This window comes from Vitis riparia, chromosome 2 (genome assembly GCF_004353265.1).
Source record: "Vitis riparia cultivar Riparia Gloire de Montpellier isolate 1030 chromosome 2, EGFV_Vit.rip_1.0, whole genome shotgun sequence".
NCBI lineage: Eukaryota > Viridiplantae > Streptophyta > Magnoliopsida > Vitales > Vitaceae > Vitis > Vitis riparia.
This window is the reverse complement of record NC_048432.1, coordinates 10,371,089-10,386,063: the sequence shown is the minus strand read 5'-3', so window position 1 is coordinate 10,386,063 and position 14,975 is coordinate 10,371,089. Positions and strand designations below refer to the sequence as shown.

At 35.3% G+C, this 14,975-nt stretch overlaps 1 protein-coding gene across 1 annotated transcript; it reads left to right on the top strand.

Moving 5' to 3' along the window:
- The first annotated feature begins 2,209 nt into the window (after positions 1-2,209).
- On the top strand, positions 2,210-14,579 carry LOC117932473 (heat shock factor protein HSF8). Its single transcript, XM_034853737.1, is given in 3 exon segments — positions 2,210-2,669; positions 12,870-13,604; positions 13,607-14,579. Coding segments are annotated over 3 exon segments (1,476 nt in total). The 5' UTR covers positions 2,210-2,402; the 3' UTR covers positions 14,081-14,579.
- Positions 14,580-14,975: the final 396 nt, after the last annotated feature.

Genomic DNA, 14,975 nt, shown 5'->3' with positions numbered 1-14,975 from the left:
TCGTTTTTTTTTTTCTTCTTTTTCTAAATACATTGAAATTATTAATCATTCATATACATTTCCTTTATAAAAAAATAAAAATAAAAAACTTCTATATAAAAACATAACATATGGTATAAGAAGTATAGATTTATCTTGTATTTTTTAAATTCATTATCAAAAAGTTTAAAATTTGATATAAAAAAATTTGTTGATATCTCTGGATCTATTTAGTAACCATTTTTGAAAACAATTTTAAAAAATGGTTGAGAACAGTTTTTGAAAATTGTTGTCTAATTTTTATAAAATAAAAAATTGTTTGAAAACTTAAAATGTTTTTAACATGTTTTTAATAATTTTAAATATATATATATATTTTATAACTAATGTTTTATTTTTAATAATTCTACATGTTTGTATAATTATTTTTTAAAGCAATTCTAAAAAAAATAACAAAAAATAACAAAAAAAAAAAAAAAAACTAAAAGGCGTTTTCTTAAAACACCTTATTTTATATTCTTAAAAATAAAAAATAAAAAATTGTTTTTGGTTGTCAAACGCGTTTTTTGTGTTTTTTGTTATGAAGAATATGGACTATACTCAAAAAACAATTCCAAATAGGGCTGGTCATGTTTGGTGATTGTTTTGGAAAATAGTTTTGAAATGTTTTGGTAGAATAAAAAATCTCTTTTAAGAACCTAAAATATTTTTAACATTTTTTAAATATATTTTAAAAATAAATTTTATATTTAGTATTTTATTTTTAATTACTCTATAATAATTCTCTTTTAAAACAATACTAAGAAAACAAATGAAAACAACATAAAACAATTAAAAAATATTTTTTGAAAACACTCCACTTTATGTTATTAAGAACATAAAACGATTTCTAATAATAAAATGTATTTTCTTATTTGTTTGTTCTCAAGAACATAAAACTATTTTAAAAAATAGTTGTCGGGCTTATAGTAATCCTAATGTTATTTTTATTTTTATTTTATTTTTCTTTTAAAAAATAAAAATAAAATTTTGATTGGTAATTATACAACAACAAATAGAAAAAAAAAATCTCGCTGATTTTTTAATGAGTTCCATTGATTTTTTAGTGTGTTTATTGGTTGGACTAATTTTTGTAAGTTTGATGGGAAATAATTAATAGTGCTAATTTTTTCATTTTAAAATTTGTAAAAAAAAATAAAGGACTAAATAGTTTTATATATAAAAAATTTTGCTATCAGAATTTAAAAATAAAATGTAAAAATATGTTTTGGAATATAATTTTAAAATTTTTAATTATTAATATAAAAATAAAAATTTGAGAATGAATTGCACCAATACAAATATATGGTTTGGTAGTTTTAATTTTGGTTTTTTATTAAAAAAAAAGTGTTTGATAATTACATATTAATTTTTTTTTAAATATTATATATATATATATATATATATATATATATATATATATATATATATATATATATATTGGCAATTTTTTACTTGAAATACCAATAGAGAAAAATGAGATGTGATTTAAAATTAGAAATGATTTTTTTTTTTTTTATACTTCTAAACTCTATATAATAGCTGTAATGTCCCACATCGGATAGGGGATAATGTTAGAGGAGAATGTTTCTGGCGTTATATATGTAAAAACTCCTCTTAACCCTATAGATGCATTTTAAAGTCGTGAGGGCCCCTTTGGCCCCAACCCCGACCTTGTTTGTTTGACCCCGTAATCCCATGGGATACAACGAAGACGTTGTCTATGTATGAGGGGGTGTTTGTAATGTCCCACATCGGATAGGGGAGAATGTGGGCCCAAAGCGGACAATATCTACATGGTTAGGTGCGGGTTGTTATAATAGCCATCCAATTTTGGATCAAAATTTTTTTTTCCGATTAAAATTAATTTTATTTATTAAATAATAAATATTAAATTTTACCATGAGTCTAAATTTCTTAATTAAAATTTGCGACTTTTTTAGGTATTTAAATTTTCACACCCAGCGGAAGTGGGCCGTGAGCATGGGTCTACATAAGAGGCCTCGTTAGGCCCAAAAATGAATAGAGCTCGTCGAGCTTGGAATATTCCAAGAGCGGGTTCCGTAATTATCGAAAAGAAGGGTCAATTGTGTAACTTCCGATCTGTCGCCATCTCAAACCCGAACCAAGCAACCGGTTCGTGCCCGTTTCCACCGCCGTCTCTCACATTTATAAACCCCCGCTCTCAGTTCTCGTGACCGTACAACTACCCTCTCTTTCTCGCTCTAAAATCTCTCTCTCTCTCTCTAATCTAGGGTTTCTGTTCGCACCAATGGCGTGCATTTCCACTCCCCCCAAACCCTAGAATTCTCAACCTTTTTCAATATCTCTTTCTGCAATCTAGGATTGATGTTCGCTGTCGCTATTTGAAAGTCGCCGCCGAAATGGAGGGAGCAAGCGGCAGTAGCAGCGCCGTGAATAGTGGTGGTGGTCCGCCTCCTCATCCGATTCCGAATTCGAATGCGCCGCCACCGTTCCTTAGCAAGACCTACGATATGGTCGATGATCCTGGCACTAATTCGATCGTGTCCTGGAGTCCAACCAACAATAGCTTCGTGGTTTGGAACCCTCCCGAGTTCGCAAGAGACCTTTTACCGAAGTACTTCAAGCACAACAATTTTTCGAGCTTTGTGAGGCAGTTGAACACATATGTATGAATTTATCTTGCTTCTCTCCAGTTCATTAAAGTCTTTCTTTTATTGCTTTTACTTTAATCATTCAATGGCCGCTATGGATGTTAATGACGCCTTTTGATTTCAGATAGTCTTAGAATAATAAGTGCAGTTTGGGCTGGAAAGGGGCCAATTACTATTTAAATTTATTTTTAATAAGCCAATTACTATTTAAATTTACTAGAAACTCTCCAAATGGTTGCTAAGAAAACTAGGAAAAAAAAGAATTATGTTAATATTTTAAATCTTATATTTGGGCAGCATCCAAAAACAGAAGTGGGGATGGAAAAACAAAAAGAAAAGAAAGCACGATTCAGGTTGAGCATGTCTGAAATTCAAGGTTTTTTTGCTGCTTTTATAATAGATGCAAGAAATGTCAGATATTTTGTGTGATTTTCTACATATGAGATATCCCTGATTTGTTTAGCAAACTTTTCTCTGTTTTGGTTAATATTTACTAAGTTATGCTTGTCTAATGTGGACCTAATTTGAGATAATTGTACGGTTGATTTGTCCTATTCAAGAGTTAGACATTGAATGGGTTGATGTAGCTGGCTTGTTTAGGATGAATTGACCAGTCTATTTATTTGCTATAAATAATTTAGTATTCAATTTCTGTTGGGTTTAAAATATTTGTTTCATTGTTTTTGTTTGTTATTATCTTTGACTAGGATGTGTAGCTTAGCTTGAATACCGTAGATCAAGTCTTGAACAATCGTCCTTGGGAAAAATAGGCAATGAAATGTGCTAGTAAGAGCTACAAAGCTGTAAATATCTGTTGATGAATTCAGTAATCTGAAAAACAGAGGATTATTATGGATGACCTGAAGAGCAACTAATCCCATCTCTTGACTTAAAATCTACCTAACCCTTGAATTAAGACAATCCCTCAATTGTTCTGAGTACAGAAAATGATTATTTTTTCTAGTTATAAAGATTAGAAATTTATGGTATGTTTGGCTCTCTCTCTCTCTCTCATAAAAAACAATGAAGTTGCAATGAAATTTCACTATTGTTATACCTAACCATTAAATTTAAGATATTGTAATCACTGTGAGGACATGGTTCTAGCTTGCCTATCAAAAAGAGTGAGGAAGCAGTTGCAATGAAATTTCACTATTGTTATACCTAACCATTAAATTTAAGATATTGTAATCACTGTGAGGACATGATTCTAGCTTGCCTATCAAAAAGAGTGAGGAAGCAGTTGCAATGAAATTTCACTATTGTTATACCTAACCATTAAATTTAAGATATTGTAATCACTGTGAGGACATGGTTCTAGCTTGCCTATCAAAAAGAGTGAGGAAGCAGTTGCAATGAAATTTCACTATTGTTATACCTAACCATTAAATTTAAGATATTGTAATCACTGTGAGGACATGGTTCTAGCTTGCCTATCAAAAAGAGTGAGGAAGCAGTTCTGGCTTAGACTTTTGAACTTTCATGTATGATAAGAATATAATTATCCTTTTTTTCTTAATATTGTTATTTATTTTCAGTTTTATTGGATCCACTTAATTGGTTTTTTATAATTTTTTCTCCCTACAGATGGAAATAAACTGGATGTTGAAAGTTAACAATGTTGTTTTTCCTCCTTTCCCTTATATCAGGAAATTATTTCAAAATTAAAAAAAGCTTGTCTTCATTGAAGAAATAGAGTCTCCTATCAAATAAAAATAAAAATAAAAATTGAAAAATAGTCATACTTTTTGCGGGTGGTGTCTCTGTTTGGTTAGTTTTGGTGCCACTAATTTAGGAAATTTTGGTCAAAACAAGGTTATTTGTTTGTATGCTTTGTCTGAACTTTATGGTCAAAACAACTGGTAGGGACCACTAACCAAGCTTATTGGCCTAAAATCCTTGAGATCATCAACACCTTTCTCCTTAGGAATCAACACCATAAAGGTCGTATTTAGGCTTCGAGCAAACCTACCATGCTCATGGAACTCTTTAAAAAAATTCAGTACATCAAACTTCACAAACTCCCAGCTAAAATGCCAAAAGACCATCGAAAAACCATCAAATCTTGGAGGTTTGTCACCATTCAGCTCCATCAACGACCCCAACACCTCTTCTTCCGAAGAAAACCCCCCTCTAACTTTCTGGCCTCAAAATCATCCAACACCTCAAAAGGCTGATACACCAGGCCTCCAACCCCCTTCTTCAGACATAAGGGTTTTAATGTCACCCACCACTCCCTTTTTCAGCTCTCTATCCCCTATAAGCTACTCCCCATTACTTTAATCTTAGCAAGGAAGTTTCTTCTTCTGTGAGTATTAGTCATCTTATGAAAAAACTTTTGAGTTTCTATCCCCTTCCTCAAACCAAATTTCTCTTGATTTTTGTCTCCATGATACTTCTTCCATCAAGTATTCACTATTCCATGTATTCATTGCTCTAGCTCTCATGTATTCACCGCTCCATGTATATCTTTCACTTACATTTCTAGACGTGAATGTTAAGTCTCTTACAACCTCAAGGTTTATCTTAGTTAGTTCCTTCTTTGGAGCATTGCAACTATTAATTTGATACCTTTCCTTCCAACCAAGTTCATTTGGAACTCAAAAGCCCCTCCTAAAGTTAAGGCCTTTGTGTGTCTTGTGGCTAATAAGAAAGTTAATGCCAATTGCATCTTTTAGAAGAGGAATCCTTTTTGTCCTATCATTATGTCATGTGCTTAGCTGTAGGTGAAATAGTGGATCATCAATTTTTTTTTACCTATCCACTAGCTTTGGGACTTTGGCATAAGCTATTCAGATGCATTGGAATTGTTTGGTCACCCACCAAAAGTTTGATAGCAATGATGGATATATCTTTTAGATGCTTTGGCAGTCTTTCTAGAGGTTAGGTTCTATGGCATATGACTAGTCTCCTTGTGATTTGGAATATTTGATGAGAAAGGAATGCTAAGATTTTTTTAATTATTATTATTATTTTTAGGATAGATAAAGATTTGGAGACTCCTAGAGGCGTGGTTTATCTTTATTCTTCCTTGTGAACCTCCATAGCTTGTCATTTGATGTGTAGCCCCAATGTAAATGTAAAAAGGCTATTGAGAATCTAGTGTGGAAGATGAATGCATAATATCCACATGAGTTGTTTTATGCAAAGCAAAACTTGAGTTGTAATGCTGTGGACATGTGATAGCCATGTGTTCAGAGAGAATCAAAAGTGCACATTACCAAAGCAAATCATTGAGTGGTTTTTTGAGACTCCTTGAGACTTGGTTTATCTTTATTCTTTTTCATGGACCTTCATTGTGGATGCGTTTTTTGATGCCCCTTATGGTTTCCAACTCCAGTGGGCTCTATAAAATCCAATTTTGATGGTTGTTCCTTCGATAACTCAGGACATTTTTGGATTGGTAAGGGTCTATAGATCATTGTGGTACAGTATTTAGAACATCTTGGATATCAATCGAGGTAGAGATTCAAGCTCTTTTATAGGTTTTAGCGCAAAGCTTTGGGATTTTCTAAGCTATGGGTTTAAGGCAAATTCTACATTTTTTATTTCTTGGATGTCTAAAGGGGGGAAGAGGTTCATGGAAGTGTGGCATCCATTAAAGTATTGATGTTTTAAGCGAATAGAAATGTTCTTTTTGTTGGACCTCACATGTTGCAAACCAACATGCTGGCTAGACACTTGGGTTTAAGGCATGAAACATGAAAATAGGATGAATGTTGGAACCTGTTAGATGATCAACTTTGTAAGCTACCTTGCCAATGGGTTTAAAGTACCTGAATGGACCATAAAATGGGGTAATGATTTTTGGTTTGAACCAAAAACTATACAAGATTCTGAATATGGTTGCAAGCAAAAAAATCCAATCACTTTTATTAAACTATTTGCATAGAATGCTATGCAATCTTGTGCTGTTTGAAGGTTAGTTATTTGAAATAATTAGAGTTTTGAGAGGATGAGGATCACGCTCTTGTTTGAAATAATCAATTCCTGAAAGGATTATTTTATCTTAGGTTCATTTCAAATTTTAATGTTCTTACCTTGATTTTAGGATTAGTAGTTGGAGCAATTTCTATTTAAAAGAAGGATTTGAAAGAGGGAGATCATTAGCCCTCAATTCCCAACTTTCCTCATCTGGAAAAGAAGGATTACGAAAGACATTATGCAAGATTGCCAAGAGGGTAGAAGGTATCATCCATGAACTAAAGTTCCAGGAAGAAGATTTATAATAGGGGCAAAATTAAAAACAAATAAAAAATAAAAAACTAATAAATAAATAAGGGAGGGAAGTGAATCATTATCTCATTCTTAAAAGATGTACAAGTGGAAGTGGCTGACTCCTCCACTAAAGTTAGTAGGTTCCATTACCAATGATGGGATGGATGTGAAGGATGAGGATATGGTAAACCGTGGGTTAAACCTTATATATGTGTGTGTATACATATATTTTAAATCTTAGAATGAAGGATAAGCTCAAGATTTGCATGTTTTTTCTTTTTTGCCTTGAAAACAAAATGCTATCATCTGGGAATTAGAAATGGGAAATCTGGTTGGTTTTCTCCTTACATCAAAACCTTTCACTAAGCACTCTCCTCAGCCTAGAAGTAAACACAGGAAACAAGGAAGGAGATCCGAGCCTTTATCCAACTTGCACCAGTACCTCTATCAAGCAATGCAGAGTTTACAGTTGAATGACAACCCGAGCTCCCATTGCTCCATAGATTCCCAAGCCTTCTTAAAGTGTGACCTAAAATCCCCAGTTCACTGTTCATAGGCTTTTCAAAAGTCCAGCTTTAAGACAATCCTTGGCTTTTCAACTGCCTTCTCTTACCTGCAATCCCATGGCTATCTGGGCTGCATCAAGGATTGTCCCGCCTTCAACTTTAACTGAGAAAAAACTTCGCTTTTATGAATGGTTAAGGTATTGTTCAACCATTGGGACATTACCTTTTATTTATAATGGATGCTATCTTCAATCTGGTCCAACCTATCCTTGTACAATTTTGTGGTTGATCTTGGTATTGGTTAAATATGTAAACCTTGTTATTGGAAGGGAATTTATGTTAAATGGGTTTGTGTGGATGAAACAAGTTCTACGTGGGATAGGGGTTGATGGTAAGTTTGGATTAGGGCTATGAGTTAATAAGGGAATCTTGGTTATACAGAGAGAACATTTCTTGGTTGGTTCAACATAGCTTTGAAGGGGATGTGGTTTTTGTGGGTTAGAAATGGATCTTTTTAAGGAATTAGAGGTTGATGATAACATTTCATCAGTGTTGGTAACTCATTTTGCACACTTGTTTAGACATTGACTGTGTTGTATATATCGACACTTGGGGTTGTGCACCCTACTCTTTGATTGGCTACTTTTATATATGCTTATTTGCCTATCTATATCTATATGCATGTGTGTGTGTGTGTATCGACACGTAGCTTGTGTTAGTGTTCTATTTTTCTATGCATATGGATCCATGAGCAATTGTCACATATTTCATTGTGACATCAAGACATTGTAACATGTGGGCTAATAATCCAACATCATGTGTTTTATAGCCCCATTTTCCTAGGAGCCATTAGAATGGTGACATATTTCTCTCTAGGTGAATTGATCAATAGTTTACATGGTGGAAAAGGGAGTTTGAGATTCACCATTGAAAATGAATCCCTATGGAAGTGGGTGATTATGTGGGAGTATGGGGAGATAGGGGGGTATGGTGTTCAAAAGAATCTAGGGAAGGTTATGAGGTGGGGTTGTGGAGCACTATTAAGAGTGGGTGGGACGAGTTTAATAGTAAGATTGGTTTTAGGGTGGGAAATGGTAGGAGGGTGAAATTTTGAAAGGATAGGTGGTGTGATGACAAATCCTTGGAAGAGGCCTTCCTAGTTGTTCTTTGTGGCCACTACTAAAGACACTTGAGTATAAATTGTGGGATTAGAATGGGAAGGGAGGTTGTTGGAACCCCTTGTTCATAAGACAAAAAAATGATTAAGAGTTGGGAGAGGTAAGGGGTTTTTTAGGAGATTGCAAGTGCAAACGATTATAAGGGACATAAAGGATATTAAGATTCAATAGATTTCAAAGAGTGACAAATTTGTAGTTAAATCTCTATATTCCTCCTTGACATGGATCCTTTGTAGAGAAAAATAGGTAGAAAGCTTGGAGAGTAGCTCCTTTGTGTTTATTTTGGACCATATTGAAGGAGAGAAATTGGAAAGTTTTCGAAAACACTGTAAATGTGGATCAAGCAATTACACAAACTTTTATATACAATTTTTTGGAATGGGTTAGGGTGCACATAGGAGATTGTTCATCAACAATGATTTACTTTATTGATTGGTTGAACTCTAAGAAACATGAGGATGATGTTTTTTTTGTGCTTCTCTTTGCCAAGTTTGGCCTTTAGTGCCTTGTATACATTGTGTATAGTTCTGCACATCTCTTTGTTAAGCACTATTAATTCAATTGATTTTTACCTATTAAAAAAATGGTGACATATTTCTCTTTGTAATCTATAGGATGCAATTTCTATCTTAAAACATGGTGGCACCCTAGCATAGATGCACATCCTTAAGTGAACAATTGAGCTGTCAATTGCCTATGAAACTGAAATGCTTTTTATAGATATCGAGGAAAGGATTGGTCACTTTACTTCTTAAGGATGAAAATATTGGCCCTATAGCACAACTTTTATAAAATAGACCAAAAAGGGCTTCCTTTCCCTTTTCCATGCTTTCTCCTTGAGATCAACATAGATGGAGGCCTTCTATCTTAGCTACCCCTTCTATTAGGGCTATAAGGGAATTTGTGGAATGATAGTAGTTGGGGTCCATCTCCATGGATTATCTTCTTGGGTGCTTCTTAAGTACAATAACCTGCCATTGTACATTTACCTGAGCTAGGAGCAAGGCTAAAGGGTCTTGTACTTGGTTCACCTTAATTATAAGCCCCACCTTCCTTATAAGTACTTGGAATTGTTTTGCTAGTGTTTGTGTGGTTACTAGAAATGGATGTTTACCAAAGTGGTAATAGATTTCAAAACCGTAATGGTTTGAGATAAGAATGGGCCCCATGGGTATCCAAGGGGCATGTACCAAGTGCATGTATTGTCTTAATTTATGATAAATCTGACTCTTTTATTACCTATAAAAGTGAATCATTCTACATTCCCATAGGAGGATAAAAAATTGCCATGGAGAGAATATGAAGCTCCTTGAAGGCTTTCTTTTGTGTTACTACTAGATTCTCCAATTCCCTCCTTTCCTCTCTATCTATTTCACCATCTGTTAGTTTAAAAGCCTACTATCTTCAGCCAACTTGTGCTTCTATTGAGAATTACCTTTGACAAATTGTCTCATTTTGTGTTTTTGTTAAGAGGAAGTATAACAAAGGATGGACTATTATTGAGAATTACATTTTGCTCTTTAAGAAGGATGGACTATCCTTCTAAGTGTATTCAAATAATAATGTAGCAGTGTCCTACTAACCAAGAGACTTCTAGCAAATTACTGGGTGACATGTAGGCAAATGTTAAATTGACATGGCAAAAGTTACTGAAGTGAGGTCCATTAGGCATCACACATGAACTGAAGGGGGGCATAGTGGGCTTTTTTTTTGAAAATTTGGCTAATAACCTCTATATCCTCATTCTGCCTGATGCTTAATGCATGACTGAATCCATGGTGGGGTATGGGGGTTCCTAAGATATCTTTTGACTAGGGTCTATCAAAAAAAGAAAAGAAAAAGAAGTGAAGATATCTTTTGACACCACCTGATGCTTAATGCATGACTGAATCCATGGTGGGGTATGGGGTTCCTAAGATATCTTTTGACTAGGGTCTATCAAAAAATTAAAAAAAAGGGAAGATATCTTTTGACTTGGTGTCAATCATTTTCCATCAAGGTGACGGCAAATTGCCATGCTCAATCAATGGTGGGATGTTATAAGGGTCTTGACTTGGTGGTTGGAGGAGGATTAATTGAACAAGTTGTGTCCCAGGTTAGCCACATTCCTGGCTTGATCTTCTAAGAAGAGTTTAGGAGTGATTGTTATACTCTTCAAGACAGATTGGGTTAGCCAAGACGGATTGGGTTCCCCAGAGGAACATTTCTGACATGTTGTCCATCGATTATAATGGTTTTGGTTTATCTAAGAGAGGGATAGTTTTGTGGCAAGCTGCGTGCATTGCTTTAATTTGGGTTGTATGGCAGGAAAGAAATGCGATGATTTTTGAGAATAAAATAAGGAATTTAGATAATCTTTGGGATTCTATTCATTTCCTTGTTTCTCTTTGGGCTTTTTGTTCCAAGGTTTTTAAGGGGGCTCCCCTTAATGTGTTACAATTTGATTGGCTAGCAGTGTGTAAGTCCAATGGGTTGGTCTAATCTAGAGAGTTTGTATTTTTTTACTTAGTATTTTCTAGTATTTGTATTCTTGTAGTTTAGTTTTTCTTTGGTGGAAGGATTCCTCATCCTTCTCTTGTACATCTTTTTTCTATCAATATATCCCTTTGTCGTTTCCTATCAAAAAAATTGTTATACTCTTCAATCCTATCACAAACCACCTTTGACGAATGTCAAGTGCTTATTAGTTGGCTAATTGGCATTTCAATCCTAAAGGAATTTCCTAGGGTATATTTTCTTTCAGCTTCCTTTGTAGATACACTTGCTTAAAGAAGAGGGATTCTGTTGACATAGTGGCTTGGAGAGCTTCATGGAGAATTCCCTAAGATCCTAAGTTGGAGATATGTCTAGAGCTATTTTGAGGCAAAAAAGAGAAAAAAAAAAAAACTGAAAGTTTAGAACCATCTCAATATCCCTGAAGTTAGGTAGCTCAAGGCTTGGAACACAATGCATAGCACTACTTAAAATACTCTTGCTACTACCACCTTAGATATGTTCCTCTCAGTCGCCTCAAACTCTCCCCCAAAGCCAAGAATCTTAATCATCCTCACCGCACTCCTAGCTACCTATGGCATAGTGCAAGGTCATCATCTCTACAGTACACCTTGACATCGTCCATCTTTCTTGACAAAAAACCTTGAAACACTAGAATGCACGAAAAAAAAATAAAAAATGAAACACCTAAGCTATGTTTGGTTCTCAGAAAGTACTAAAGAAAGAAAAATATGTTAAGGAAATGGTGTTTGGTTTCATTATGAAAAATATGAAAGAAAATCAAATATAATTAAAAATTTATATATTTTAAAAATCATTTAATCTTTATATAGTAGAAGAAAATAAGTGAAATGGATTTGAAGAAACAATTAAAATTAATTTATTGACTTTGAAGTTATTTTTTATTTTTCTTCGCTTTTTTATTTTCCTTCTACTTTTCCTTTATATTTTCTTTCCCTCGCATTTTTCCCCATTTACTTGGTCAACAGCTTGTTAGTCTCTTAGACTGATAGGGTTGAACTTTTTGTGGAAAGGTCTTCATATTCATATTTGACGACTTTCCCTTTTACTGGTGTTGAATGAGAAAAGGGTGCCATACTGAAGCTGAAGAGGCCCAAGCCCTAAGAGAGCTTCGTCTGATTTTAATGAGAACAGCGTGTGGCTTGGGGTTGCATAGGTGGTATTGTATTGCTAGCATCTAAACTAGACAAGTTCATTGATGCCAGGAATAGCTTTGGGTTCACTTGGAAGGCATAATGTTACGGTCCTTAGAAAAGACATTAATGGCATTTCAAATTGAAACACTCGATAGGGATTTGTTTTGCCATCCCTATCAAAGGCATAATGTTACGGTCCTTAAAGTTCCTCTTTAAGGTGTCTGGTTGTGTTTTGCCATGTGAGTGAGGAAAGTGAGGAAAGTAAGGAATGCAGAAGAAGAGATAGGGATTTAAATGGAAGAGGCTCTGTGGTGGACCTGATGTGGGTGCTGGTGCTCAAAGGTCCTTTTGCTGTGAATGCTCAACATCATAGGGATTAACACAGCTCAGTGAGAAGTGACAAAATCGAACAGTTCATTCCTGCAAGCCACATGGTAGATTAGCAAGTAAAATGCACAGATTACATTGATGTTAAAAAATTTACATTTTTCCTTATCCAAGGGGTCAGATTTGTATGCTTGGAAGTGTTAGATTTTTCCTATTCTTATCAATTTGATGAGCGGTTTTATTTTGTATGTAATCAAAGTCTCTTTGTATTCTGCTGATTAAAGTTTCCCTTTCTTCCCCATCCTATTTTCCTATCTTGTCACTGTCTGCAAACAGGGATTCAGGAAGGTTGATCCAGACCGTTGGGAATTTGCAAATGAGGGATTTTTGAGGGGTCAAAAACACCTATTGAGGAATATAAATCGGCGAAAACCTGCCCATGGACATAATCTTCAACAGCCACAGCAATCACATTCACAGGGTTCATCAGTTGGAGCTTGTGTAGAGGTGGGCAAGTTTGGGTTGGAGGAAGAGGTAGAAAGGCTTAAAAGGGACAAAAATGTGCTTATGCAGGAACTTGTTAGGTTGAGGCAACAGCAACAGACAACTGATAACCAGTTGCAGACCATGGTGCAGCGCCTTCAGGGAATGGAGCAGCGACAACAACAAATGATGTCTTTCCTGGCAAAGGCTGTGCAGAGCCCTGGCTTTTTGGCGCAGTTTGTACAGCAGCAAAATGAGAGCAACAGACGCATAACTGAGGCCAACAAGAAACGGAGGCTCAAGCGGGAAGATATTGCTGAGGGTGAGCATTCTGCTGCTCCTTCTGATGGCCAGATTGTTAAGTACCAGCCATTAATGAATGAGGCCACTAAAGCAATGCTCAGGCAGATGGTGAAAATGGATACTTCTGCCTTTAGCAACGATTCTGATAATTTCTTGATTGGTGATGTTTCCTCATCATCCAATGGAGTTGAGAAAGGGGGCTCTTCAACCTGTGTATCGGGTGTGACTCTTCAAGAGGTCCCACCAACTTCTTTGCCAGTTGCTTCGGGAGTTCCAAGTCATGACCCCCCTCAGCTCCTATATCTGAAATTCAATCTCCCCCAGATATATGCGCACTGGTTGGGGCACAAGAAGCAGTGCCCATCTCTATTGCCCAGCCAGATGTAATATTGCCCGAGTTATCTCAAATACCAGAAATGTTGCCGAAAAGTATTGTGGACATTCACAAAGATGATTATGTGGGACCCCAATCAGGGAATGTTGAATTCATGGATCCTATTTCATTGGGAATTGATGGAGCAATGCCGATAGATATCGACAACATCTCTGCTGATCCTGACATAGATGCCTTGCTAGATGCAAGTTCTAACTTTTGGGAGGACCTCCTTGTGGACAATGATGAGGTTGAATCAACTCCACTTGAGGACACTACCAAGGGAAATGAAATGCAGCCATCAGAAAATGGATGGGACAAAGCGCAGCATATGGCAAAGCTTACAGAACAGATGGGCCTTCTTACATCGGATGCAAAAAGGATTTGATCTTTGTTCACGTGTACATTAGGTAAACCCTGGAATCAAAGCTAATCTAGGCTTTATAATCGTGTCATGGTCTTTTGTTGCCAATATTGAGGGGAGCCAAAAACCTTGTTTAGCCTTTCTCCATGGTTTTAAAGCTAATCTAGGCTTTATAATCGTGTCATGGTCTTCTTATATGCCAATATTGAGGGGAGCCAAAAACCTTGTTTAGCCTTTCTCCATGGTTTTGTTTTGCACATACGGGTGGGGACCTAGTTTCCATTTTTACCTAAAATTTTCCCCGCCTGCGTTGGTGCAAAGTCTCAACTGAACTCAAAGGGGCTTTTCAGCTGTGCTATGTGTAATCCTTAGGACAGGTTGATGCTGTGCTTCAGGTAGATGCAGCATTTAATTAGAATTGTTGTTTGTTCTTCTTGTAGTCCTTACATTTTGGTTTAATTTCTCATCTGTAAATACCTTTTTTTTTTTTTTTTAATGATTATGTGAAAACCCTTTTGAATAATCTGTGCATTTGAAATTTTAACTGCTATGGTAGGAATGGAACAGCGTTGGTTGAGGAGGTGGTGGGGGTCTTAATTTGAAGAACAGTAGAGTTGTTGAGATCCTGGACCGCACATTTCAGGCAAAATATAAGCCCTTACACAAAGTATAAGCCCCTACACAAAATATAAGCCTTCCAATTGTAGTCATTGCATTGGTTGTGCATTTGTCTACAACTAACCCAACTTCCTAACTTCAGTTTCTTATTCTTAATTTCTCCTATCCTTAAATTCATTTAATTAAATCCTAATAATCATCTCAAATTTTGGTAAATGAAATTGAAATTAAGTTCACAATATTCATAATATCAATATCATTGTCTTCAACCCAAATATAAAACCAAGCATGACCAAAATCA